This window comes from Corvus hawaiiensis, chromosome 6 (genome assembly GCF_020740725.1).
Source record: "Corvus hawaiiensis isolate bCorHaw1 chromosome 6, bCorHaw1.pri.cur, whole genome shotgun sequence".
Classification (NCBI taxonomy): Eukaryota; Metazoa; Chordata; class Aves; order Passeriformes; family Corvidae; genus Corvus; species Corvus hawaiiensis.
Window position 1 is genome coordinate 57,241,021 of NC_063218.1, and position 25,814 is coordinate 57,266,834.

At 35.3% G+C, this 25,814-nt stretch overlaps 1 protein-coding gene across 2 annotated transcripts in view; it reads left to right on the forward strand.

Moving 5' to 3' along the window:
• Positions 1-25,814, forward strand: part of CCDC73 (coiled-coil domain containing 73) — a 58,428-nt gene that overhangs the window by 16,141 nt on the left and 16,473 nt on the right. Inside the window, exons 4-13 of one of the 2 annotated variants that reach the window (XM_048307310.1) lie at positions 1,173-1,244; positions 4,569-4,640; positions 5,392-5,427; positions 7,171-7,245; positions 9,041-9,079; positions 14,395-14,530; positions 15,971-16,050; positions 21,692-21,820; positions 22,182-22,241; positions 24,779-24,883. In XM_048307310.1, coding sequence (XP_048163267.1) covers positions 1,173-1,244; positions 4,569-4,640; positions 5,392-5,427; positions 7,171-7,245; positions 9,041-9,079; positions 14,395-14,530; positions 15,971-16,050; positions 21,692-21,820; positions 22,182-22,241; positions 24,779-24,883 — 804 coding nt within the window. The remainder of the gene's footprint in view (positions 1-1,172; positions 1,245-4,568; positions 4,641-5,391; positions 5,428-7,170; positions 7,246-9,040; positions 9,080-14,394; positions 14,531-15,970; positions 16,051-21,691; positions 21,821-22,181; positions 22,242-24,778; positions 24,884-25,814) is intronic. The other variant, XM_048307311.1, reaches the window with a different exon arrangement.

A 25,814-nucleotide genomic window follows, 5' to 3' on the forward strand; every position in this document is an offset into this window, starting at 1 on the left:
TGACTGTTTCCTAAAGTTTCTAACCAACTTTTGAGGCATGAGTCACTTAAAGAGTACTTGAATTTTGAATTAAGATTGCAGGATTTAAACTGTAGTGAAGTTGAACTTAAAAGGGCATAAATTTGCGCATAATTTATCAAAATGCACAGTTCAAGTATTGGGAGTATTCTTTTACCCTCATACAGTCAGTTTGGGCCTTGTTGGAGTGTGTCCAGCACAAGACCTCAGTAAATGTTATTAGTGCAGCGATTCATCAAAGAGAAGTCAGGCTTACTTAATGCAGTCACTTTTTCAAGCTGGCCATCAGTGTGCAGAGCCAAGGCAGGAAAGCAGCTTTTGAAGCTCAGTGACTCATTAGTGTAGCTTTCCAGGTCTTTGAAGGATATTCATTATTTTGACTATGTGCAATAACAGGACAGTGGTGAGTTGCTTATGACAGGCATCAAAAGCTTGAACACTGTTCTTGCAAGAAGTCATGATTGTTCATAGGGGAACCTTTCGTTCTTCCTTTTTTTTGAGTATTGGATTTGTGAAGGAAGGCCGGAGCTCATAGAAATTGGACTCCAAAGGGAAGCTGATTCCTGTTAGGAAAATTTACTTTAATACCAGAATGTTTCAGGAAAGTTGTCATAAATATTTATTTAGCAACTGTGATTATCAGAAGGTAACTCTCATTTATTATCAAAAGTAATAGTTTGATTCTTGACTAAGTGCTTCTGCAAGAACTGGATTGGTAACAAACCTTCTTGCTATTAGTACCTTTTGTGGATCATGGAGGAAACTTTGAACTTCAGTAATGGTCTTCTCAGATTTTCCTGTAGCTCATCTTATCAAAAATATGTGTCGATTACCCATGATTCTGTTTCAGTTTTTTTATTTGGTAGGTCAGAAGGCTTTGTGGCACAGAAGATAATGATAAATATTTCACTTTTTCCATAAGAACAGAAGTAATTGCTGACACAAAGTTTTCAGTTGTCCTAGGAGATGTCAAAAAGAATAAAGATTCAAATGCTTTGAGCTGAATATTTAAGCTGTCCCAAAGATTCTGAGTCATTAACTATGATTATCTGTATCATTGACTACAATGGATTCTTGAGGCCCTTTTGCGTCTTACTGAATTTCTCTTCATCTACGTGTTTTGACGTTTGCTTTTTATGTTTGTTTTTAACTAGGAAACAGAAACTAATTATGAAGACCAAATAAATAAAATTGTTATAGAGAAACAAGAACTTGAATGGCAGAAGGTAACTTTCCTACATGATTTTAGTGTTTTACCTGCTGAGATTTAATTTTAATATGTTAATATAAATTTTGATTTGTTACAATTCCTCTTTTTAGAGCTATTTCTATTTCTAGTAGTTGAATGTGCTAGCTTATAATTTAGTTATGAACATCTGTAGCTTTTATTTTGATTTGGATTGTGCCTAGCTTAGAAATGTGTTTAACAAGAGAATATAATAATATTTAGCATGACTTGGCAATCTTCCGTCAAAAGAGGTGGAAATATTGAAGCAATAAGACATTTAGCTGAATATGAGGCATATTGACACATCAGTGTGGGGGAAGCTGTGTAGCAGCTTCTCTGTATTATGTTTGGCTTTGGCAAGTGCAAATATCAGTGCAGCAAACCACTTCACTTGCAATCTTCTGGAAGTGGCAATTTTTCCAAAAAGTTGCTTTAAACATTAACTTGTATGTTATCCACACTCAGAAGTAGTGTGTCAGCTTTTAAATGTTGAGAATGAAGTATTCAGTAACATAAGTCTAACATTCTTCTCAGAGTTAGGGCTCCTGAGGTTATGCTTTCCTAGGAAATGCATTCCCTTCTTTAATACAATCAAACCTATGACCCCTGTCACTAGGTCACAAGATAAAAGGCTTCACTCTGTATATTTTACGATCACAGAAAAAACAATAATTTCAGCTCTATCCTTGATCTTGGGATATTTAACATCTTAGTTGTAAAGGAAGACTATTTCATCTTGGAGTTCATCCTAACCATCTTAAATTAATAATCCTAACTCTGTGCTTTTCTTTCTTGAAAGATATATATGTGCACACAGAAACAGGAAATATTTTATATTTGTAAAAGCAAGAGTGCTTTCAAGTTGTAACCCTTCTTTGCTTTTCTTAACCTAGCATTGCAGCTCTTAATATTCTGGGTTCAAAAGGGAGGATTTCCACCCATTCTAAGACCTTAACAGCAATTTAATTTACCGCTCATAAAAGGGTGGGACTTACAGGTAGTGAGGTGAACTCTATTCCTGTATTTTGCACTTAACATTGACACATAGCAAAGCTGATGTAAACAATGAGTGGTAGATTTTGGGAACTTCATGTGAGAAAATATTCTGGAAATTCAAAGGAACAAGCTAATGCAAATTTCCAGTCCTAGAGACTCTAGTAAGATGAAAATTCTAAGTATGACATTTAAATTGAATTTGTTACCTGATTGTTTCTGAATTCAGAATCATATTGATCACTATAGTAGTTCAATAAGTAGACATCTTCCTCTGGCTTGTCAAAGGTTCTGTTTTTCCATTTCTTTCATAGATTTCCCTTTAAGTCAACATTTCTGTCATTCATTTCATTTTACCATAAATTTAACAATATTGAAATAAAGACATGACTTCAGCTAAGTCATGTTACAGTATTACAATTTGCCTATATTTTATAAATATACTGCTGCTGCTCTTGAAAAAATACACTCAAGCAGGGAAAACTGAATAACCGGAGAATATATTCCTTAAAATCTAGGGAGTGTACTCATTATGCTTGCAGAACATCACAATATCAAAGCTGATTTTGTTCATATTTTAAAAAAAACCCTGCTTTTTTCTTCAGTATCCCTGCACCACACATACATGGCATATATGGAAAATTACTTCCAAGCCTGAATTTCTGACAGGAATAATATAATTATTTTATTTGATAGTCTTGCATGTGAGGCTTGTTAGAAAATGAGTATTTGTAGACACTCCCCAGTCTTTTTCAAAATAAAATACCTCACTGGAATATACAGTACAAGAAAGTGGTATGTTATAAAGACTTCAGCACTGGCATTTTTTTCCATTACATCTGTGATAAAATTGTATAAAGGATGACTGTTTTATGAAACCAGACTGATAGCTACATGATTTATTATATGATATTGGCTTGAATTTGTGTATTTTAAAGTAGTGCCATCTTAATTTGGCAGTACTATGGATATAAAATTTCATTTCTGTAGTGAGCAGGAATACTGCACTGGGAGTAGTTGGTTTGCTGTCCCTGCAGTACTGCCTCTGCCTCTCTAGGGTACTTCACATGCCTGTCACCCCCTGGAGAACCTGTGCCTTGAACACAGGGCTAAGGAACAACCTTACAAAAGCCTTTCTCAAGACTTTTATGTAGTTCTGAATATTCATTTATGTAGTGCATATTGTTCGTTACACACAAATAAAAACTTTCTCTACTTATCTTAGGATGAGTTAATAAGTAAATGAGTATAGAACACCTTACTTCCATGGATTCTTGTCTTCTATCAAAAGGCAAGAGCTCTCGCTTGTACAATGTGAAACCAACACCAACTTGCTGGAGAAAACAGCAATTTTGGAATGGACTTCATGTTTAAAAAACTCTCAATTCCTATTAAGGCAGGAGAAGCAATTAGACTCCTTGTGTGTGAAACAGATTTTCGGTTTATTTTCTCCCATTCATTCTTTTTAATAGTCTCAATTTATATTTATTTTTGTGCAGTCATTACTGAATTGTTTCCTGCTTCACACTAATATTTCTAAGCTAAACACTCGTATTTTGAGATAGCTATCCAAGGACAGTTGAGCCTCTTAACTACCTTTACCTAATATATTTCAGTGTTCAGAACTTAAAAAACCTGGTCTTCCATGCATACATTCCATGGTAAAGGTGAAATATCTTACAGAGAAGCACGATGCTTAAAGATGTTGGAGATTTCCAGCTTGCAGAGTGTAGTATTAGCCTATGAGATTATGATATGAAATAATAACACAAAAAAGTACCTCTTCACTCGTTTTCTTGTCTTTATGGATGAGAGTAAAGCCAGGCAGGATGATGATAAAATCTCATACTATTGTCTTACACTTAGTCTTTTCTGCCCTCCTTCAGCTCTTTCAGGTAGCTTGTTAAATGACCAAAATTTAACTATAAACAGAATAACAGTTATTTTAAAATGGGATTATATTTTTAATGGATAATAAAATTTTGTTGTAACTACCTGGAACAGTGTCAAGGTGCTGTCTTAAGGTGGTAGTGGATGTGGATTGCTGCTGCAGGCTGATGGGGTGGGTAAGAGTTGCTTACAGAAGTTCTAGCAAAAGGTCTGTATTCCAGGGGTGAGAATTGTTTCCTCTTAAGAATTAAAGAGAAGCTCCTACCGAAAAGACAATTACCAGTTTAAAAAGGCGTCTTTTTAGTCTTCAGGGCTTTTTAGTCAGTTGTGTCTTTCTAAAAATATTTAACAAGAAATCAGCATTTTTCTTGAAATACTTTATATATGATTTGCTCTAAGATAATACTTAACTGACACTGTTGTTATTTCACATGAGCAGGAGGCTCTGCAGCATCAGGCTGGCACATTGCAACAACAAAATAAAGAAGCTATGGCAGCTTTTAAAAAACAGGTAACGAAATAAAGCCATTGTCTTTGTGGGATTTTAAAATATGATGCATCATAGCAAGTTATCAGTTGGTATGAAAATATTTTTCTATTGCATATGAAATGTTAGAATATACAGCTCAAAAAAATCATGTCCTTTCTTCTGACCACAGCACAATGCTTGTATTTTGACAGTTCTTTCCAGATGCCACTCCTCCTGGCATTTTTCCTTTTTATATTTCAAAAACCTCCTAGAGAAGATAACGCTTCTTCTAATACTTTCCTTATTCTGTTTTGCTTTGTTTGATTTTTCCCCTCTAAGTTAGCATGACCTCTGCAAGGGTAGATTCATAAACCATGGCAAAAGATCTGCCACACAAATTACCCGGCTCAACATTTGAAAGTGTGTTTCACTCTTGCGTTTTATTCTCCATGTTATAATGAGCAAACACAAGTGCTGAGAGACCTTGCAGAGAACATTCACAGGAACTGAAACTGCTGCCCATGGTGATGAAGAATTCGTCACTAATGCTGCATCACAATCATGTCACACAAAAAAGAAATTGACAAGCAATTAGGTTTCTTGAAAAAATCATTCGACATTCACAAACTTCTTCTTGTGACTCTATAGTTCCTATAGTTTAAAAAAAAGCAGGAAGGTCACTATGCAGGTCAGTATAACTGCATGTCTTGTTAAATTGCGTGAATAATATTAATGCCATGTGCTGTTCTGATTTTTTTGTTTGTTCTGTGTTTTTATGTGACTGACAACCAAGTTACAGGCAAGGATGTTTGCCATGGAAGAAGAAAAGGTACTCTATAATTATTTGTTATTTGTCATCCAAAGAAGAGCATAAGCAAATGATAATGGCATAAAAACTTATCAAACATGTCCTAAGTATAAACTTAATATTCTAAATTAAATTCTATTTCTTGCTACGGCCTTTGCAAAAGAAGTGTCTTCATAACTTTGTTACTTCTAGTTTTTTGTTCAAAACCTATAGAACTTCCCCTGTGAAGTGTCACTGCTTATGCTAAAAATCAGTTGGGGAAAGAGTGTTCTTTGATAGTTCCATATTGCAGCTTTACAAAATTTACTTCATTCTAGGGGCTTGGGATAAATGGGATAATTGATCTTTCCAAGCTATAGTGAGAAATAACATTTCTAACTGCCTTAGTGAAATCAGATTTTAATAGGGATTTTATTGATTTAGCTGAGCTGGATTCCTAAGGTACTTGACCTAAACAGTAAAAAGATAAATTTTAGCCTGAATTTATGTGGATTTTGTTAGCTACATAAGTTTTTATGCCAGGATGAATGCCCACTTCCTCCTCTGAAGGATTTACATTTGGTGTACAATGAACCTGTTTCAAAAAGTGAAGTCAGTGAATGTTCGCATGTGGCCTCTATTGTTTCATTTAAATTTCCTGGTGGTTTAGAGCAAATGAATATACTGCATGTGGCATAAGAACTGGCATAGAATTTTTCAAACTGGTTAAATGGCTTGAAAGGATATCAAAGTAAATCTTACGTTTGCTGCATTTATATTTATTTATATTTATTTTATATTTTCTGGTTGAGTAATTTTCTCATTGTATTTGGAGTTTTTTCTTGTTAAGACATTCCATTTGTCCATACATACCCACTTAGTAGTCTCTGATTTGTATTTTGAATGAAAGCTTCAGAATTAAATTGTATGCTGATTAATTTTTCCTTCTAAATATTTCCATTGAATTGAATAGTACTTTAAGTACTTTATACCAAAGTAACTGAATGAATAAATTAAGCTAGAGTTAAAAGACCAGTTTCTGCTCCATTTTAGAATATATGTACTATTAGTCATGAGGTACTTTTGGAAGATTGCACAGCCAGCACTATGTTGGAATGACTGGAACGTGCAGGGGTGTTTGAATGGATGTATTTGTGTTCACTGGCATATTCTCTGATATTTAGATTCTGGTCTGCATTGGATTGACTGCAGCCAGAGATTCTTACCAGATTTAATTCTACTGAAGTCCTTTGAGTTTCTCATGTGCAAGTTCTGTATGTGTGTGTATATATGCATACCCATACACGTATTTATATTTATATAAATATAAAATGTGCTTGCATGTATTTAGTGATTCTAGTGATAACAGATTACAGTTCAGTCTTTGTGGAGCGGAAAAGCTGAGCAAGTGTTTCTATGAAGGTCCTGCTACTGCAGATAAGAAAATGGATTTACCTGATACCTTTGGTTTTAAAACCTAGTACCTTTGTTAAGGTATAAATAATGTTTTAGTTCTGCCTTTTTCAGGCTTGTCTCTCCCAGAACAGACAATTTTAAGACTTGATGAATAGAGTCATAAGTGGTAAAAAGATATTATTTTGTTTTCACTTTTCTTTTTATAGCAAGATGTATCTACATTTTAAAATTATTTAACTGAATTTTTCCCCAATGAATTTTTCTGTCACAGCAGAGTAACACTTTGTTTTTGTAACATTCTTTTTGATAAATTCTTGTTGTAAATGCATTTATTCTGCCCAAATCCTGAAGTACAGCTTTTGTTGAAAGGGAAAATACCAGCTTGCTGTCGAAACAAAAGAAAAAGAAATCGATGGATTGAAAGAAACTTTAAGAGCATTACAGGTAAACTATTGTTTTTGTAAAATAACTTTTCTTGGAATGCAAGTGTTTCAGTTTTAGGTGTTTTACTATTAAGAAAATAGTTGTTTTTAAGAGGATCTTTAAAGCCTTCTTATTTAATCTCTCCGGGATGTGTACACCTCACTTTCTAACACTGAGTTTCTGTTCCAGTCTTCAGTGTCAAGACTACTTCAAGTTAACCTTCCGGCTAATGTTCTTTTCCTCCAGAAGACTCAAAAGTCCAAACAGTGTGTGAAATGTGCTTTCTTTTCATTTCCACAGCCTTCCTTTTTCTTCCCATTCTTGTCTTACTTCTCACCTGTCTGGGATCCCTGCTTTTGGACTCCTAAATAGAAATAAATATTCACACTGTGCCTGCAACTCGCAGTGTTCCCTGTGCTTTTGGGCGCTTTCCTTTGTCTCACTGGGAGGTTTCTGTATTTACACATCATCCGTGGCTTAAGACCAATGCAGATATATTGAAAATGGATTACTAGCATTGCCAGATTTCAGATGTTACCAGGAACTAATTATTTTTCTATCCAAAACTGTGTGGGATAAAAATTCTATTGAAAACAAAAGGGTTACAATGGATTATTACCATGATTTTGCAGCTTCTCTTGGTTCTTACTAACATTCTCTTATAATGGAATGCATTTACTTGGTATCAGACTGTTTGTTTAATCACTTAGTTAACACTGAATGTATTTTTGGGGCAAAAGAAATTAATTTCCATGTCTGGCCCGCTGTGCAATAACTGTAAGGATGTTTGCCTTGCTCAAACCTTGGCATAGCACAGATGATGTAGGATATCCATCCCTCCATGGTCTGCTGAACATAATATGTGGACGGCAAGAGTAATGAAAGATTCCAGTGGTCCTTCTTTTGTAAGGTAAACCACAAATAAAAAAAAAAAATCTTAAATGTTTAATGTTCACAGATCAAGCATTTATATCCCAGCATAGTTCAGATCTAGGAAATTCTGCTGTGGCTTGAGGAAGCAGGAGGTCACAGTGGACACGTGGTCCGAGGGAAATTGTTTGGAAGTGAGCCTGATATAAGAGTGAAGAATTTTTTATTCAGTTCTCTGTTCTTCTCTGTAGGGTCATAACCCTCCCTTAAAATTATTGTTCTCTACGTTTTTCCTAGGAATAATATTTTCTGTATAAGATTTGCACACTCTGGGTTCTTTGACATTACTCTTTTTTTCCCTCTTATACTTAAGCATTATGCAAATCAAAATACTCTGTCAATGGGGTATTAAAATAGTGTTAATATCGCCTAATGTCAGCCTTATATTATTAAAGCATGTGAGATTGGTACATTATATCTTTATATGCTACCACTTAGAATATCTAATGAGATGTTATTTGGTTTTTTCCAACAGGGAACACCCTTCTGTTCCTGCAGGAGTTGAAGGAATACTTTCATTTCTGTCTTTGTCTTCTTCTCTGTTTATTTCTGAGAGTCTAGTTTACAGACTGTGTTCCATTTGCACATTATTTTTATGATACCTGCCAGAAAACAAACGGATTTATGCATTTTTTCAAAACTCCTCTGGTAAAAAATCAGTGTACAGTGGTTTTACATAATTTAAATATTGAAGTGACATTATGAAATAATGTGAATCTAGTCATAAATGAAATTGTGCCATCATTAATCAAAACCAGTATTACTGTATTGGATGGATTAATAACAAATGCAACTAAATCCTAGGTATAACAATACTTAATTATGCAGGTTGTTGTCAGAAAAAATGTAAGTACCATTTAATTAATAACTCTCTGTTGTTTTACAGATTTCGAAATACACTTTACAAAAGAAATTGAATGAAATGGTAAGAAAATAATAGAAGCAAATAAAAAACCAAGGAAGAGCTTTAATGAAAAGAGTTTTCTTAGGGTATAATGCAATACTAACCAACTTTAATACTTAAATGATATATGATAATTATTACAAATAACAGAAAGAGGTATCAGCTTTAAACCTGAAAATCTTACAGTAGGTTTTTTAGGTTTTTATAGTGTGATAGCTACTGTTGACAATGTGGTATTTTTTTTCTCACTGAATTAAAGTAGAATTGGTACGTTTGTTCTCTTTATAGATTAAAGACTTTTTTATAGACTGTCATTTGAATAATGTAATTATTTATTCTAACAGGATCTAGCATAATAATCTCAAAAAGTAATACAGAATTCCTAGCAGTTCTTAGTTTTGTTTTTAAAAAAAAGGATGGTTTTCCTCTCACTCTTTTTTACTCCTCAGAATTAGTTCTTAACATCAGTTTCCCTGAACAGTTTAGATTTCATCCCATTCAGCTTAACTCCCTTTGACACAGGGAATAAATTTACCCAGAGTGACAGCATAGTGGCTCTGAACCCTGTTGTCTGTTTTAGGAAGTGAAAGAGTGAGCCACAGAAACATTGCTAGGCTTGATTGAATAAATGCTGTGAAAATTCTGCTGCTGCTCAACTGGAAAGAATAAAGATAATATTGTCAGACCATTACAAACTGTGATTTTAATTAAGAAGCTCAAAAAACTAGAGTCCAGTTTAGCTTTAAGTACCATGACATTTGTACTGAAAGTCATCTTCAACGCTACAGTGGTTTTACACAAAATATGGTGAAATTGAATAATGTGCCCTCTGACCTGGGAGATAAGGCTACAAGTTAAAGATCAAAGGCAACATAAAATGTGTTTTGTCTTACTTCACTTTTAACTTGTATTTATTCCTAAAATGCAGCTGATCTAAAAATGTGTTGAAAATATACTAAATTATTGGACTTACATTTAGGTAATTTTGCATATTATCTTTCTTTCATAACTTTCAAGCTCAGTCTTCCACATGAATGAGAATATTTAAAGGACAACACCTTTTCTGTAAGGAAATGCATCTAAGCTGCTTAAACAGATATATTTCTTACGTTTATAAACTTTTCATTTAATTGATCGTTTGAATATTTTGAAAACATTTGCTTTGATACACAGTATGGTAATTAAAAATGATATTGAGTGGAGGCAAGGTGCTAGAAATCCTCTTTTGCATGTAGCACTAAACAGAACATTTACAGTTGGGACTTATTTATGGAAAACGCTCTGATATGAAATGATAAAAAAAACCCCCACAAGGTAAACAAAAGTGAATTCTTTCCTATAACCTTTTGCAGTAGTGGGGTAATACAGTTTTAGACCAGGTCAAATTCTACCAACTTCACTCCCTGAATGGTTGCACTGAAATAAGCAGTACATTCTAAGGATCAAAGTAGTAGTAGCCCATGTAGACTCTTGGTCATCACCAATGGCAAAGTGTTTAAAAGTAAAATGGATGAAATTCTGAACCAGTCGTTTTTCTGAGTCCCATTTCTATTTCAATTTTGTTAAAGAAAGATTAGATGGTTCTCTGGTGTGTGTTTTGAGAGTAAGCAGATGTGCTGTTCAGCTTATATCTGGCACCTTAGAAACCCTGCCAGTCAGTGAAGGAACTTCTGTATGTGCTGGGGATTGAGTGTGCCCTGCTGATTAGGATTTCATTCTGGTTTTGTTCCTTTAATTCTGTTCTTTTAGAATAGTATATGTAATATTAATACTTGACGTAAACACCATGTTTTAGCATGCCATCCAGTTAAGTTTATGCAAAAATTGTAGTGCTGATATAATTCTTAGCATATATGCTATAATTTTGAAATAGTGGAAGGTTTTGTTTCATATTGAAAGACAGTAGGCAAAGAAATAAAGGATTTATTTGTCTTCTATTGTTTTTTATCTTTATTATTGTCTTTTTTCCCCACAATAAAAGTGCTGATTATTGCGCGCGGTGCAGTCGTTTTGCACCTCGCTGCATATGGACAGCAGCACTCCTGCAGTCAGAAGGCTACAGGGGGATTACTACAAAGCCAGTTCACTTGGTAGAATACACTTGAGTGTGGGCTCTGCATTGTATTTGTTTTCCTGCAGCTGAAATAAGGAAATAACTGGAGGAAAATGGTCAGGTGTTTGTGTCCTGACAGATGATACACTGGAGAATGCCAGAACTCTCTGTGTGTAGCATCTGTTCTTGTCTTCCCTTACTGTTTTTATTGGGAATCTAAATGTATGTGAAACCATTTAGTGAAGCTGCAGTCAAATGTTCTAGGTTGATTAAACCCTACCACTCTTCAGAAAAGAGGGAATTTGGATCCAAGTAACTTACATTGCTCCCAGCAGTCAGTCACCTGAACTGTGCCCAGGAACTGCTTACATGAGTCCTACTTGGCACAGGCCAAAATGTGTCAGAGATACTTTAACAGCAGTATAGGCATTTTCTGAGAACTTCCCTCCCACCATTTAGTTTTCTAATACGGGTGTAGTTGCCAAATGAATGAAAAAGTAATTACTGCAAAATGTTAAAAAACAGAAACTTTAAAAGTTGGTTTGTTCTTAATAATCTTAGATAGGAGTGTTGTTTTTATTTCCTTTCTGCATCTTTTAGGAGCTTGCCTGTAATCATACTATGTTGTTTAAAAACACAACAAGGAGGCAGTGATACAATATAAATTAAACCAAATTATTTTAAAGTATAAAAATGGTGAGAACTGGAGAAACTGTTGTGAAAAAATTCCTATTTCGAAGATTTACTGTTGGTATCCCTTTGCATAATTTTCACGTGATTTTGCCTTAGGTCCCCATGCCATTACACCTCCTTTGTTTCTCTGACACTTTCACCTCCCAATTACCACCTTCTGCTTCACTGAGTACCTCTGACTAGTGACTCAATTTCCAGAGTATCTTTGAGATATGAGCAATTCCCTCTTTGTGTTCCTCCAGTCACCTACTTGACCCTGAGCTATTTCTCGGGTCTAGTTCCACCAAGAAATCATTGTGCCTCAACAAGCCATATGGCCACAATCAATTCCACTCCCCATCCCAGCTTATCTTTATTACTGGTGGAGGGCAGGGCAATAATTCCTGTTCTTGCAGTATCGGACGTAAGGAAGAAGAACCAAGATTCTGTGGGTCTTACTCCAACTCCAGGGTCAGACACTCCCTATCCTGCAGTGTCTCCTGGTGTTTCTTGATTGTCTTCTATGGAAGGATGTTTTACAACCTTTTCACTGTGAGGAGACGAATCACATACTCAGGCTTTTATTTTTCTGTGCATTAAGCCTGGAGAGCAGCTTGCCATCAAAAATCATATTTAGGCAAGTGTCGAGCTCTTAATAAAACTTCTGTAGGTAGAGCAGGCCAGTTCCTTTTCTCCCTGGAAAGAACCCTGTAAAGTAGCAAAGCATATTTCAACTTTCTGAAAGAGGAGGAGGGACTAACACTGTCTTGTTGACTAAAGAAAGGAATTGGGATAACACTAAGAAAAAGTTCATATTAAAAACTGCAAAACCCCTCAGATCTTGCCACAAGCTGTTCAGATCTCAAATTAGGGCTGTCTCCCTGTTCATCTATCTCTTAGAATAAATATACCTGAGGGAACTACCAGGAAAAACAAAGAAAATCTTTCCTTTTAATGTTTTTGTTACAAAATTCCCCTCCTAGCATTAGTTAAGATAGGACTGCTAATTAGCTTAATTAGTTAAACTATTAACTGCTTCAACAGTTAATTTATGATTAGGAAAAGGAGAAAGTATAAGAACATTTTCAACCTACATTCCTTGCAGTGATTTCTCTAAGTGGTGGTGTTTCTTTACCAGTGCTTCCATTATGACTTTCCATTTGCTGTAGTGTGTTTAATTTCATACCTTATAAAACATGAGAAATTTGTATTGTATATCCTGTTTTGCTAGTCTTATGGTGGTCATTTCTTTTGATTACTATCAGCTTTTATTATCCTCTGATGCCTGGACATGTATTGCATTTGTTACTGTGTGGAAATGGAGCCTTGCCTAAGCCAAACAGACTGGGCCAGATGCATCCTTGTGTAACTTGAATTTACACACAGGAATGAATTTGGCCCAGTTCATTTTAATTGCTGTGTTGCTCTACTGTGGAGTAGAAAGAGATTAGATATCTAAATGAATGGTTATCCTTTCTGAGGAATTAATTTAATCCATTCTTTTCAGAGAAAATTAGTTTTAAAAATCACCAAATAGTACCTATGAAAGTGTTAATAAAAAATACAGTATGAAGAAGAACACAAAAATCTTAGTGTTACAAGGATAACAAATAGCTTTAAAAAATCAGTAGCATGTGTCACTGAACAGTTTCCACAAAACGAGAAAAATTGGTAAAATTAATTAAATGTGTTCTACTTAATTACCATGTGGGTTTCTTTGTGATATTACTTAGGCCAACATGTGAATAGAAGTAAAATAAAAGAGTTAGATGTTTACAAAAGTAGTTAGAAACTTCCTCTACAGATACACAAAGTGATTTCCTCGTATTTCAAGCTACTATAACTGCTAATTGATACTGAAGAATTAAGAATTACGCATTGGAAGGTTATTTATATTTTTCTGGGAAGCATGGGGTATTAATCTGCATTAGTCTCACTAATCTAAATCAAAGTCACCACTACTCTAGAAGTAGCTGATGCATTTCTGATTTTAGCACATGTATTGAAATTCCTTTATTTAGGAGTGTGAAATACACCAACTGATTGCCCTTGGCTGTGTTGTTTTTTGCAATCCCAGGAGTGGAATGGACAAGGCTGTCAGGCAGGGCCAGTGGAGTCAGTGGCACAGTGCCATGTCAGCTGGTTTTTAGTATCTCTGTGAACAGATTCTGTAGCCTGCCTGTGCAACCTGTTCAGTGTTTGACCACCCTTATAATAAACTTATTTCCCCCCAAGTTTAAATGAAATTTCCTGTCTTTCCCTTTGTGTCAGTGAGCACCACTAAAAGGAGTCTTGCTGTGATTTCTTTATTCGTTTCACACACAAATCTCCCCATGTATACACAAATTTACCAGATCCCCTTGAGTCACCTCCTCTCCAGGCTGAACTGTCACAGGTCCCTCAGCCTCTCCTCAAATGTCAGGTGCTCAAACCCTTTGATTGTCATGCTGTCTCTATCTTCCTGCTGTCTGGAAATGGGAAAGATCATTAAAAATGAAATAGACAACTGAAAGGTTCTGGGAATGATTTTGCATTTATGCTGCTATATTCAAAAGCACTTGGAGAGCTACTTACTGTCATTAAATGGGTGCTTCATTTATGTTCCTAACAGGATCAAAAATTGCAGATGCACTTAACTGCAAAAGAGGAGCATCATAAGAAACTGAATGAAGTTGAGAGGTGTTATGCTACTATTGCATCTCAGTTTGGAATTGTAAAAGGTGTTCATGGAAAACTAGAGCACAGTGGTATGTATGTTGTAAAAGTCCTCCAGCATTTGGTTTTGCTGTGCTGTGACAACACTGAGTTGGCAACAGTTGAAACTCAGAAAAATAGCAGCTGTCCCATGCCAAGCATCCAAAACCTTGGTAGGTTCCTCACTGCTCTTTGCTGATCCACTGCTACAGTCATGTGTGTGACCACACAGGAAATTATATCGAGGAACTGATAAAATTCAAAACCCAAAACACCAAAGAAACTTTTCAATTACTAAATCTTACTAAAGTTTTTGTTTCTGCCTGAAACCAAAAGTATTTTTTCAAATCTAGTTTGAATAAACTGGTAGCATAGTCTATGTATATTTGTGGTTATAAGTTACATAAGTTACTTGTTGTATTCAATTTTTAAAAATTTAAATCCAGAATACTACTGGCTAACCAATGTCTTGCTGATTGTACTTCAAAGCTAGAGAGTGAGCGCATGACTTTTGCTGAACGATAGGAAAGAGAGTTACCAACTTTGGCCTGCTTGTTTTTCTGGGGGGTTTTCCTAAGTTGTATCAGAAGATAGCTGTTAAATTCCTCAGTATTTTAATTTTTTAAGCACATCTTCTCATTCAAAACTGCAAAATTGCTTATTGTAGTGTAAGGCTGTTGTCCATCATTCCCCATCATGGGCCATCTCTAGCAGAAAAGGAGAGGACTTTCTGGGTGTCTGCGTTCTTGTATTCAAGCGTGGCGCCTGAAGACTATTGAGGAAAATAAAGAAAAAAGATTACAGGTGAATGAAGAGGAATCAGAAAATAGAAAAGGATGAAGGGGAAGCTCAGAGGACCAAAACCAAGAGATTGAATAGAGCTGTCTGAAAAAGTTCAGGAACCAGTAAATATCTTCAGCTTTTCATTGTGGATTTTCAAGCAATTTCCCAGTGATATTTTCACCTGTATAATGTTTAAGAGAAAGTTCCCTTTCAGCAGGAATAGAAGTTGTTCTTAGAGTTTTCTGCTATGCTGTCCTCTGCTGTTTGCTGTCTTCCGTGGCCTATATGCACTTAACTCTGTACATCTGTTAATTATTTGTTTGTTCTGTGGCCCATTATGTTCTGTGTTAGTCCGAAAATAATTAAGCTCACCAGAAAATTACAAGCAAAGTCTTGGTTAAAAAAACCCCCCAAGATTAAAAGTCCTAATAAAATGATGTAATGAGACACTGAAAATTAAATTACAGTTAAAAAAAGCAAGCCAACATATAGAAAAGTCTTAACTCACTGGTTGAGGTACAGACAACTGCTACCACCTGGGATAATCCTCCAGTCTGGTATCAAACTACACAGAAAAAGTAGTTGAATCATATTTGCAGTTTTATGAAGACTTTAAAAAAATAAATTATATGCACATCTGTTGCAATTATAAACCAAATATTGTTCAAATGTGAAATTATTTGGTAACATGCTTTAACTTTTGTTTAAAGTGCAGGAAGCCATACAGCACAATAAGAAACTAGCATCAGTGAATAAAAGACAAGAGACTGAAATAAGTAATCTGAAGGAAGTAAGTACAGTGCACATTTCTGAATGGAGAATGATCCTTGTGGGTCCCTTCCAACCCAGAATATTCTGTGATTCTATGATTCTTTGGGGCTTCCAACAGCTGCTGAGGTGTTGGTAGAAGTAGTGGACAAGCAACAGAGCTGTTTTTCATTCTGTGACTAATGGCTAAATTAGTCTTGTGCTTCCACAGATACTTCAGTTAAAACTGGAGCAGCTCTGAGAATATTCTGTAACCTGTGAATTTTTATTTACCTCTACAGCATCCTCCTTGTTTCTTGCTAATTATTAGTAACCTCTCTTCTTCCTGTGCTGTGCTGTCATCGTTTCTCCATCTGATATGGAAGGTAGCAGTGGTGTTCTCAGTTTAGTCAGAGATACAACGTGAAGAGCAGTTGCCATGGAAGTGAGCTGCTAGCTTGAACATAGGATAAAATGTGTAACTGAATACCTGTCAGGAGTGGGACAGTTTTGTGACAAGGCAGCTGAGTTTTCAGATGATAGTGATTCTGTTTACAAGGAAGTTGCCACTAAGCTCTTTTCTCCTGCCTCTATTCAGAAACTACTCTTTGCCAAGTAAATTTTTGAGTTGCACTCTTGAACACAGGTAACAGTGGGAAGAATAACATTCTTTTCCCTCTGAGCTGGTTCTTATGAGCTGACAAGAGAAAAACAAAAAAAAAAAAAAAAGGACGCTCATAAGTCAGAAGTATTCTTTAAACTCAGTATCTTTCCACTCCACATCTCTTTTTCATATCTCCTTATCTTTTTATTTCCCTCTTTTTAATTTTTTTTCTCCTTTAGATTCCGTAATGATTTTATGTAGGGATCAAATGCGTTATTATCTCAACTTCTTGGCCTAATGTTAATCCCCAGTTTCCAGATGAATGCTTTGAATTACTATGGAATCTTTGCAAAGTTTGTGAACATTTTTGGAAACAAAAAAGGGCAGGGAGGGAAGATAATTTGTACATGAGCAAAAGAGACTATAACCATTTAATATTTGGGTTATATTGATCAAAAAATGGATGTTTACCTGCCATAAGCTTTCTTTGCCTGAAAAATGGGATTTGAAGGTACAAAAGTACTTGAAAATTCTCCCTGAATCTGTTGTTGTTTCTTTTCTTCTTAAGAGCATGTAGCCTCTTGTTGTTAAGGTTCTTTGGAGTATGATTTCACTAAAAGCCAGACTTAAAATTTAATTTTATCTTGAAATATCGACAGTTTGAGATTCTTTGCATTTGTTTCATTCTTACCTTCTTTAGTTCTTTATTTAATTTTTGTATTTATTACATGGAAATATTCTAGCCACAGTAAAAATTAATCAGGAATTCAGTCTGGATTTTTTTAGTTACATACTAGAATATAACATGCCAAACCTCAGTGTCAAAAAGATCAAGTTTCAAAGTGATCAAAGATTTCGGAACTCTTACTATCATAAAAGCAGACTGAAACCCACAGTAACAGTAAAGCAGACACTGGAAAAATTCTCAGATTAATTTCTATATCACAATTAGGTCTTACAGTATTTAAAAATGTTTATTTAGCTACATAATTCAAATGATAGGTTATATAAAAAAGCTATATATATTTATCTGGAATATTTGATAGATGTAAGAGAAACAGAAAAATATTGGAAGGTGTCTGTGGTGATAACTGTCCTCTTTAGGAAAGCCATATTTGTTAGGATGCTGATACCATCATAATTTTGAAGGTATGAAGGCAACTTTGTGCATTGTGTACCCTCCAACTGTGCAATTCCTTTAAAAAAAGGTAAATCATTTACATGTGACAGAAACAGAAGCATTCATCTAAAATGCAGCATGTCTTTATTGTAGTATATTGTAAATAAAAAAGGGGTTTTAGAAATATTTAAGCATCACAGTAAATTGGATTTGTTGCTTTTTGTGAGAAATCAAGAATGATCAATTACTTAGTATTCTCTGAGGGTAAGTAATTTGAGAGCTACGAAAACAGAAATGTGTAAGAAAATTTAACATAATGAAATTTGTGAGTAACATAGGTGTGAGAGAGAAATTGAGACTTATGAACTCCAGCAATCAAACATATTGTTTGATCCACTCTTTTTTTCAGCTGTACTCTTGATTCTTAAGGTCAAGAAGGGTTATGAATTTTAAATAAAATACTGTTAGGTAAGCAGGAAAAGGCTGCCAACTGAAACTTAATCTGGCTTCCTCAGTTCAGCAGGAAATGCCTTTATTTTAGTTGTTTCTGAATTTATTGGTTTTTAGTATTTGACCATCCTATTCTGAACAATCTGAACTTGGATATTTAGAAGAGTTTTGAAAAGGGATTACCAGGCTGTTTTCACTTGCTACATAGCTGAAAGAAGTCCTGATATCTACATCACTAGTTGGGACAACTTCTAAAGCTGGTTTTATCTGCCTTGGAGACTTGACTGACCTCTGACAGCTCTGACAACTTATGGGTTCAAAATTCTTTCCTCTGTAGCCTCAGTGCTGGAGTGGGAATGACTATCCATGGTACTAAAATCTTAATTTGGTTGTCAGCTCTTATCACAGCCATTACTTTGACTCAGACCTGGATGATCTCACACATTTGTTCTTAATGGGAATGTGAAGTTAGTGAATGCTGTTCAGCATTTATGGATAAAAATAAACTAATCTCCAATTTTAATGACATTGCAAGTATGTTATGAGGGTGTTAAATATGTACAACAGTAAACTCGAGTGAAATTGAGGTCTATTCTGCACAGGTTTACTCTTCTGGGGTTTCAGGAAAGAAATATTATTTCGAGAGGTTGTAATTTTCTCTTGCCGTTTCCTGCTTCAAGTCCAGTTCCTGAACTGTAATGTAATGGACTGTGGTGGAATTTCCTTTTCAGTAATATTTGTTTTAGGATTTGAACATTTTGGTATTCAGTGTGGTAGAATTTTTTTCAACCACTGTGAAAATGCTTGCATTGATATCTAGCCAAGAAAAAGGTTTCTTTCATTCTGCTGCTTAAAAAACAAGTCTACTGCTCAAGACCCAGAAGATTACAAGAGGGTTGCAGCAATCTAGGAAGAGAGAGCAAACAGATATAGGTGTAATTTTGAATACAGGTAAAGTTTTCATAGGGTATCAGTCTTGGGAAGTGGTTACATCTGCCTGTTCTGGCTGCTTTTCCAGTCCCACACCACTTCATCATGCTGGAACATGTATTGGTGTGCCCTCAAGGGAGAGTAGAATTAAAATTTTGTATTGACCAAAACTATATTTAAAAAAAACCAAAAAAACCCCAACCGCTAAAACCCCGCAAACAACCCCAAAACAAACAAACAAAAAAAACCCAACCAAAAAGGTGGAAGTTTTAGCTTAGATCAACTCGGAGCAGGAAAGGAGGTTTAAGGAGCAGGAGTGCGGTTTTGTGACACTCTTGACTTACACTGGCATGAAGTGTTTTTGAAGCCACGTCCCTAAGCATTGGCAGCTAGCAACAGATCAAGGGAATGGGTTTAAAGCCTTATCATTCTCTCTCAGCACACCCCAGAACTGATAAAATTATTTTCCAAGTTCAATTTAATTTATACTACTACTAATTTAATTTGAATACTACTTGTGATTTTAATAATGAGAAAAAGCTAGAAAAAAAGCAAAAACTCTAGGTGAACTTTTAATTAATTTCCAAGTACAAGAAAACACATGTATGTATGTATAAAATTTTTTTTATTATATTTTTGCAGCTATAAACCTTGTGATTTCACTCACCGTGAAAAACTTTGCCATTATTTTTGGTGGTCTCATTTGTGGGGTTTTTTTTTTGGGGGGGGATGTGTTTATGTTGGGTTCTGGTTGCCTTTTTGTTGTGGTTTTTTCCTGCCTACAGCTTTGTATTAGCAGATCAGGGGGTTGTTTCAGATGGATTGTACACATCCACCTGCCATTACAAAGAAGAAAATACAGTCATCTTTTCTACCTCAAGGACATGATTTACTTAGTCTGACTTGTGCTTTCCCAATGACAAAATAAGTAAGGTTTTTCTGCACACTATAAAATCTGAGTTTTGGAAAACACCTGGTATCAGATCCATGGCAGGCTTTTGCACCTGCTTGTGTGGCACCCAGCCTGTTAGCTGTGCTCTCTGTCCCATTAATCTGCTGCTCTGTGCAGGCTGGCCCAGTGCACCTTCTCACTTTGACAAAGTTAGAGCTGCTTGCACCTTCTGCCACTCAACAGCAGGAACTGCATCCCTCATTACAGACCCTTCTAGTAAAAACAGATATATATTAGTATATATATATATATATATATATATATATGTATATATGTACTATATATTTATATTTTTACCTGTGAAAATACTATCTATGTGTAACATATATTAGTAGAACGAATATATGTCTTTATTGCAAAAGATGGGAAAAACCTAACTAGCTTACAGAATATAATAATTGTAAAGCATTGCTGTCTTTCAGCTCTGTAATTGATTCTGCAGTTACACTTAGGACTTACTAGATCATTTTAGATTTATTTATGGCTAAAATACATGAGAAATAAAGCCTCTAGCAAAAAAATGATTTATTTAAAAGTACTACCTATGCTTGTATTTTCCATAAAACTTCGTGAATTTCAGCTGCAACGTAATCTTTCCTTCTTCTTTTGTACTGTTCTATGATTTTGTCCAGAACAGTTGAACCACTGGCCTGTGATAATTCTGTCTGTGATAACCGAAATTCCAGTTTTGTGAAGAAAAGTTAAACAGACCAAACTTAGTTGTTAGATAAAACTATTACCGTTCTGAATGCTTGGTTCACCACTATGGCATCACGGAGAATTCTTGATACTATCTGTGAGCAGCATTCATAACCTCTGCTATTTGTCTGAGTAAACGTCAGAGCGCTCAAGGAGAGAGCGATATTAAACAGACTACCTTGCACCAGGATGGGAGGGGAGGGGGAGAACAGGGCACAATATTTATGACTCCAGGAACTATAAGTTGTAATTTAATGAGATCAAAGCGTTTGCTGTTTATTTGCTGCACTAGGAGCTCCTAGTGAATAAACTGGTTACAAAACAGATACCAAAAAAAAAAAAAAAAAAAAAAGCCGCAGAATATTTAAAAGAGGATAAAGACTATAAAATCAAAGGCATCGTGCTGTGGAACATTCTAATATAAAATTAATTTAGCATTCTCTTGAGATTAAGTACTTAACATTTCAGGAAAAGCAAAGATCCTCCAAATTTATAGCCAGTTCCTGTTTTTACCAGATAATGACTGTTCTGCCTTTTTCCCCTCCTCATTCCAAAGAACGTACACAGTAGTTACAATAGTAATTCCTATTGTATATCTGGGTGATGAAGGTTTTACCAATACCAACTCAGTGTCCACTTCTAATATAGCTCTTGGAAGAGGAAGTAACAAAATGATTAAGTAAATACTTCAAACAGAGTAAAATTGGCACAGTAACATTTTACCTGTGAAAATAAACTTTCAGTCACGTGTGACAAGTTTAAAGTTTAGTGAGTCAGTCTTACACATTTCAGTACCTCTAATTTATTCTGTTGTTTCCATACATTATTTCAAAGTGGGGCATGACCAGGATAGTCTAAAAGATTTGTCTCTGTTTTGAATTGCAATGCCTATACTGGATGAACTATTTATATGTGTTTCCTGTGTTAAGGAACTGAAGAAAGTAACTACAGACTTGATAAGGTCCAAGGTCACATCTCAGTACATGGTGGGAGAAGAAAACATCAATCTTGCAGTGAAGGAAAAACAGTTTCAAGAACTGCAACAGAAAATCAGAATGGTATTTTGGAATTTAAACAAATTAAAGTTTTGGTGAATATTTCCTGTCCTTCACTCAGCAAACCTCCTGGCAGTGATCTCTGATGCATACAGATTAGTGCTTCCTTTCTACTAACTGCATATAAAATATAAATAAACTGTTTCCTCTAGAACCTTTTCTAGGGAAATTAACATGCTATGAATATTAGTATAATTTCATGGTAAAAAAATGGGTAAGAAGACATTTAAAAATAATTAAATTTCTTTAAATAGCCTCATGATGATTCACTATATCACATCAATACAATATTATTAAAGAAAATAAACAGTCATTTAAAATGCCTTTTACTGTTTTCAGGCTCTTTTTTTTTTTTTTTTTTAAGGAGACAGCACTCAGTAAAAAAGTTCAAGAAGAAAACAATCACATTAAAGAAGAAAAGCTGGTGAGTTGTTAATACAGCTTTGCTATTAAAAATCACTTAAGAAAATAGGTGCTGTATTTCATATTTAGGTTTCTTATTATACTAAGCTACAAAAACGAGTTAAATTCACTTGTTTACACTTCAGAAATACTTTAATACTAGCATAAGTGGTATCTTACTGCTCAGTTTTTAGAAGGAGTATTACCAGAACAAAGTCCATTGTTTGACACTTTATTCCAAGTCTTATATTTTCTCTTTGATTCAGATGGGAGAAATTTAGTATACTCATGAAACACTTGCCTGCATGTGGATCAGTATAAATAAGCAGTAAGGCTGGCATAACCTGCTGGCTGTTCTGCTTTCTGGTTGCCAACAGTTTATTCTAATATTGGTACTGAAACCAGGCAAAATGGGAATAATGTGTCAATAGTATACACAGGAAATGATGTTCCAATCATACAGAACATAAACATTTAGACTATTAAGCAACACCTTTACACTCCTGAACAGAGTTAGCACTGTCTTCTCTTGCTAACTCAGGTACGTTCCGGAAAAAATCCTGATGTTTAAACAAAGGCTATGGAGTCGAGTATCAAATACAGAAAAAAAAAAATTTGTTCCCTGCAACCACAACATAATACACTGTTTTGCAGAACATTAAGCCTGGAAAGGGTGGTTGGTTTTTTCCTTTTCTTGAACAGTTGCAGAGTTTTCACTCTGCAGTTCATGAAAGGGAACAGGTCAGAGAAGTGTATCATTCTTGGTCCCTGGGAGGGACAAAAGCAGAATCTTGCTTGCGTGCCCATAGAGCACTCATCCAGCAGCACTCTTCCAATTAATAAAAGCCTGTTTGCATTTTGAGCATGATTTTAAAAAATTGCCAATAAACACATGGAAAAAAATGAGAGACATATTCAGGCCTCATTACTTTCCCAGCCCTGAATGCACTGTAAGTATTTATATGGAGATGTGTGGAGCATAATTTGTATGCATATTTGATATGTGTTATCTAAGAGAAGGATTCTGGTTTGTGTCTCTCTTGTTCTGTGTGAATTGTTAGGGTTTATTTGCTAGGTTAGTTTTAACATTTGGAGGGCTTTGGTATAGTCTGGGGAGGGCTCTAATGTAGAGATGAACTTCACGTTTCATCCAGCTGCCTGGGTTGGAAGACATGGATTTCTGTGTTATAGAGCACTAATAATTCACCGTCTCGATTAACTGAAATGTTGGCTTCAGTGGTTCTTGGACTTAGGCTAGAAAAACCATCTAAATTAACACCTGATTTGTACTAAACTGTATCAGACAAGAGGTCTGGTCTATTTGAGAGAAAACTGTACTAGATTTAAAAGATGTGGCCAGCTGTGCTACTGACCTGTCAGATGACACTGGCCAAGCCATTCCACAGCTCTGCAGTTTAGTTTTCTAGATGTAAAATTGAACTAAAAATAAATTAAGCTTCAGTGCAAAAATATATTATTTATACATGCTGGAAAAGGGATGAGAGACAGTACATTAAAATACTGATTTTATTTTTAGTAGACAGCTGTATCTGTGTACCCAATAGAACCAAAACTAGAATCATTTGAAAACACTTTTCAAGTATGTCAAAGTACTTTGTTTTAATAATACATTTCTCTCAGTGTATTTTGAAGCAACTGAGCACATTTCAGACTCCCTTCTGCCTGAAACTCAGGGGTTTTTTTCTATGCAGGTCTTCTTTCAGTAACTGCTGTAAGTGGTCTTGAGGGAGTGGTGATTGGCTTGTCTGGGTCATTCACTCTGTCTTTGAAACTTTGAAAATATGTTTTGTAGAGTTTAATAGAAAATGGCTCAGTTTCCAGCAAACTGCAGCACACTTCATGGCAGCACCCATGGGGTTTGTAAATCCATGGCACCTTCATTAACTCAAATCAGCTCAGTTTGGGTGGCTCTTTTTTTAAAAATTCCTCTTCATGAAGTGACAATACAGTCTTGAGGAAGGTACCACAAAAGTTCAGACCTTGACAGCAAAATCTGATATACCTGCACCATATGATGCAAAGCTAATGGGAGGTAGTTCACATCTGTCAGGATTTAATTCAGGAGATACAGAATAATTTCATGTAAGGGTGATCTGTCAATGGAGTAATTTCTTTTGGATTTTCCGTGTTTTTCAGAACTGTGATCTGATAACGTTACTCTGTTTATCCTGAACTGAACTCACAGTGGGGTTGGATTTGATATATTTTATCCAGATTTGCACTGAAGAATGTATAAAGATTGGGTGGATTTCATTTTAATTACAGGAAAGTTCATTGAAGAGGAGCAAGTTATAATAATTTGTAATAATTTTATCTTCTCCAAGGTAAAAGGCCAGAAAAGACGGGTGTTGTTCTGATTTCTCCCAACAAATTTTCCCCAATGTTGGGATTGGAGTACCTTTTTTACAGACAGGATTTTGTAGACACTGACAGAATAAAAAAATAAATATATTGTTATAAAAGGCATAAATTATCTAATGTTTAAACTCCAGAAACAAAATCTTGCTCAATATATCCTGTTCTGTTTGTATTAATAAGGAAATTCTCAGCTCTCTACAGTGTGTGCAGGAGCTGCTTCAGCGAATAACCCAAACAAATGTTAGAATGGAAAGTGAATTAAATGCATTGAAAGAAGACTATCAGGTGAGATTTTTCTCGATTAGACAAGCTGTTACTATCTGTTATGTATTTTTTAAGTCCAGGGCTGTTAAAGACATCTGTGTGCCTTTCAGAACTTTTGACCTCACTTCCATTGCTCCCTCAGCTCCTTAAGTGTCAGCGTGAACCTTGAAGCGCAGGCTGTGCTTTCCCTCTATTACTTCTCTCCCTAAAGTAAATCATGGTTACCATTCTTAGCAGCCATTTCTAGAGGGCAAAACCAGAACAGGGCTACTTTCAATTATTGAAATAAAATTATTTTATGACTTTTGTTTCTTGTAATTTTCATATAGGTATAAATTTCTGGACAACATTTCAAATTTCAGATCTTCATTCATAGCTTGAGCTTGTCCTCAAGTTTTATTAAAGCAGAGAGCCTAAGAAAGAGCTTTATCTTCAGCCCTTTCTTGCTGTGTTTTCTGGTGTCATATTTATGCTAGAGGTGGGAAGTAGTCACGTGGAGAGTGTGGAGTTGCAGCACTCCTTAGTTCCTCTTTCAGCATGTAAAAGCAGCTCAGAACAGTTTACATTCTGTGTTTCAGTAGCAGTCAGCTTGGCCCACAGTGCACTGAAGTTTAAGGTCATATCCATTCCCATCAGATGTGCCATGCAGCGTTCAGGTACAGCCACTGACTGGACTATTAGAAACCATCTACTATTTGTCCAGACATAAACAAAACTACTCCACTCTTCAAAGCCAAGGTTTTGAACTAGGAGTTCAGTTAATTTCAAATTGAACTTCCAGTGTGGATGTATACTTATGTTTCTAAATAAATTCTCTGATAATTTGAAATTATTCACTTCCCCTAAGACTTTACTCTTAACAGGTGTAAGTAGTTTGCCTTCTGCCACAATATAAATATAGGACTTTCACATTTTGATGAAACAAGTAATGTTAAAGTTGAGCTATGTTCTC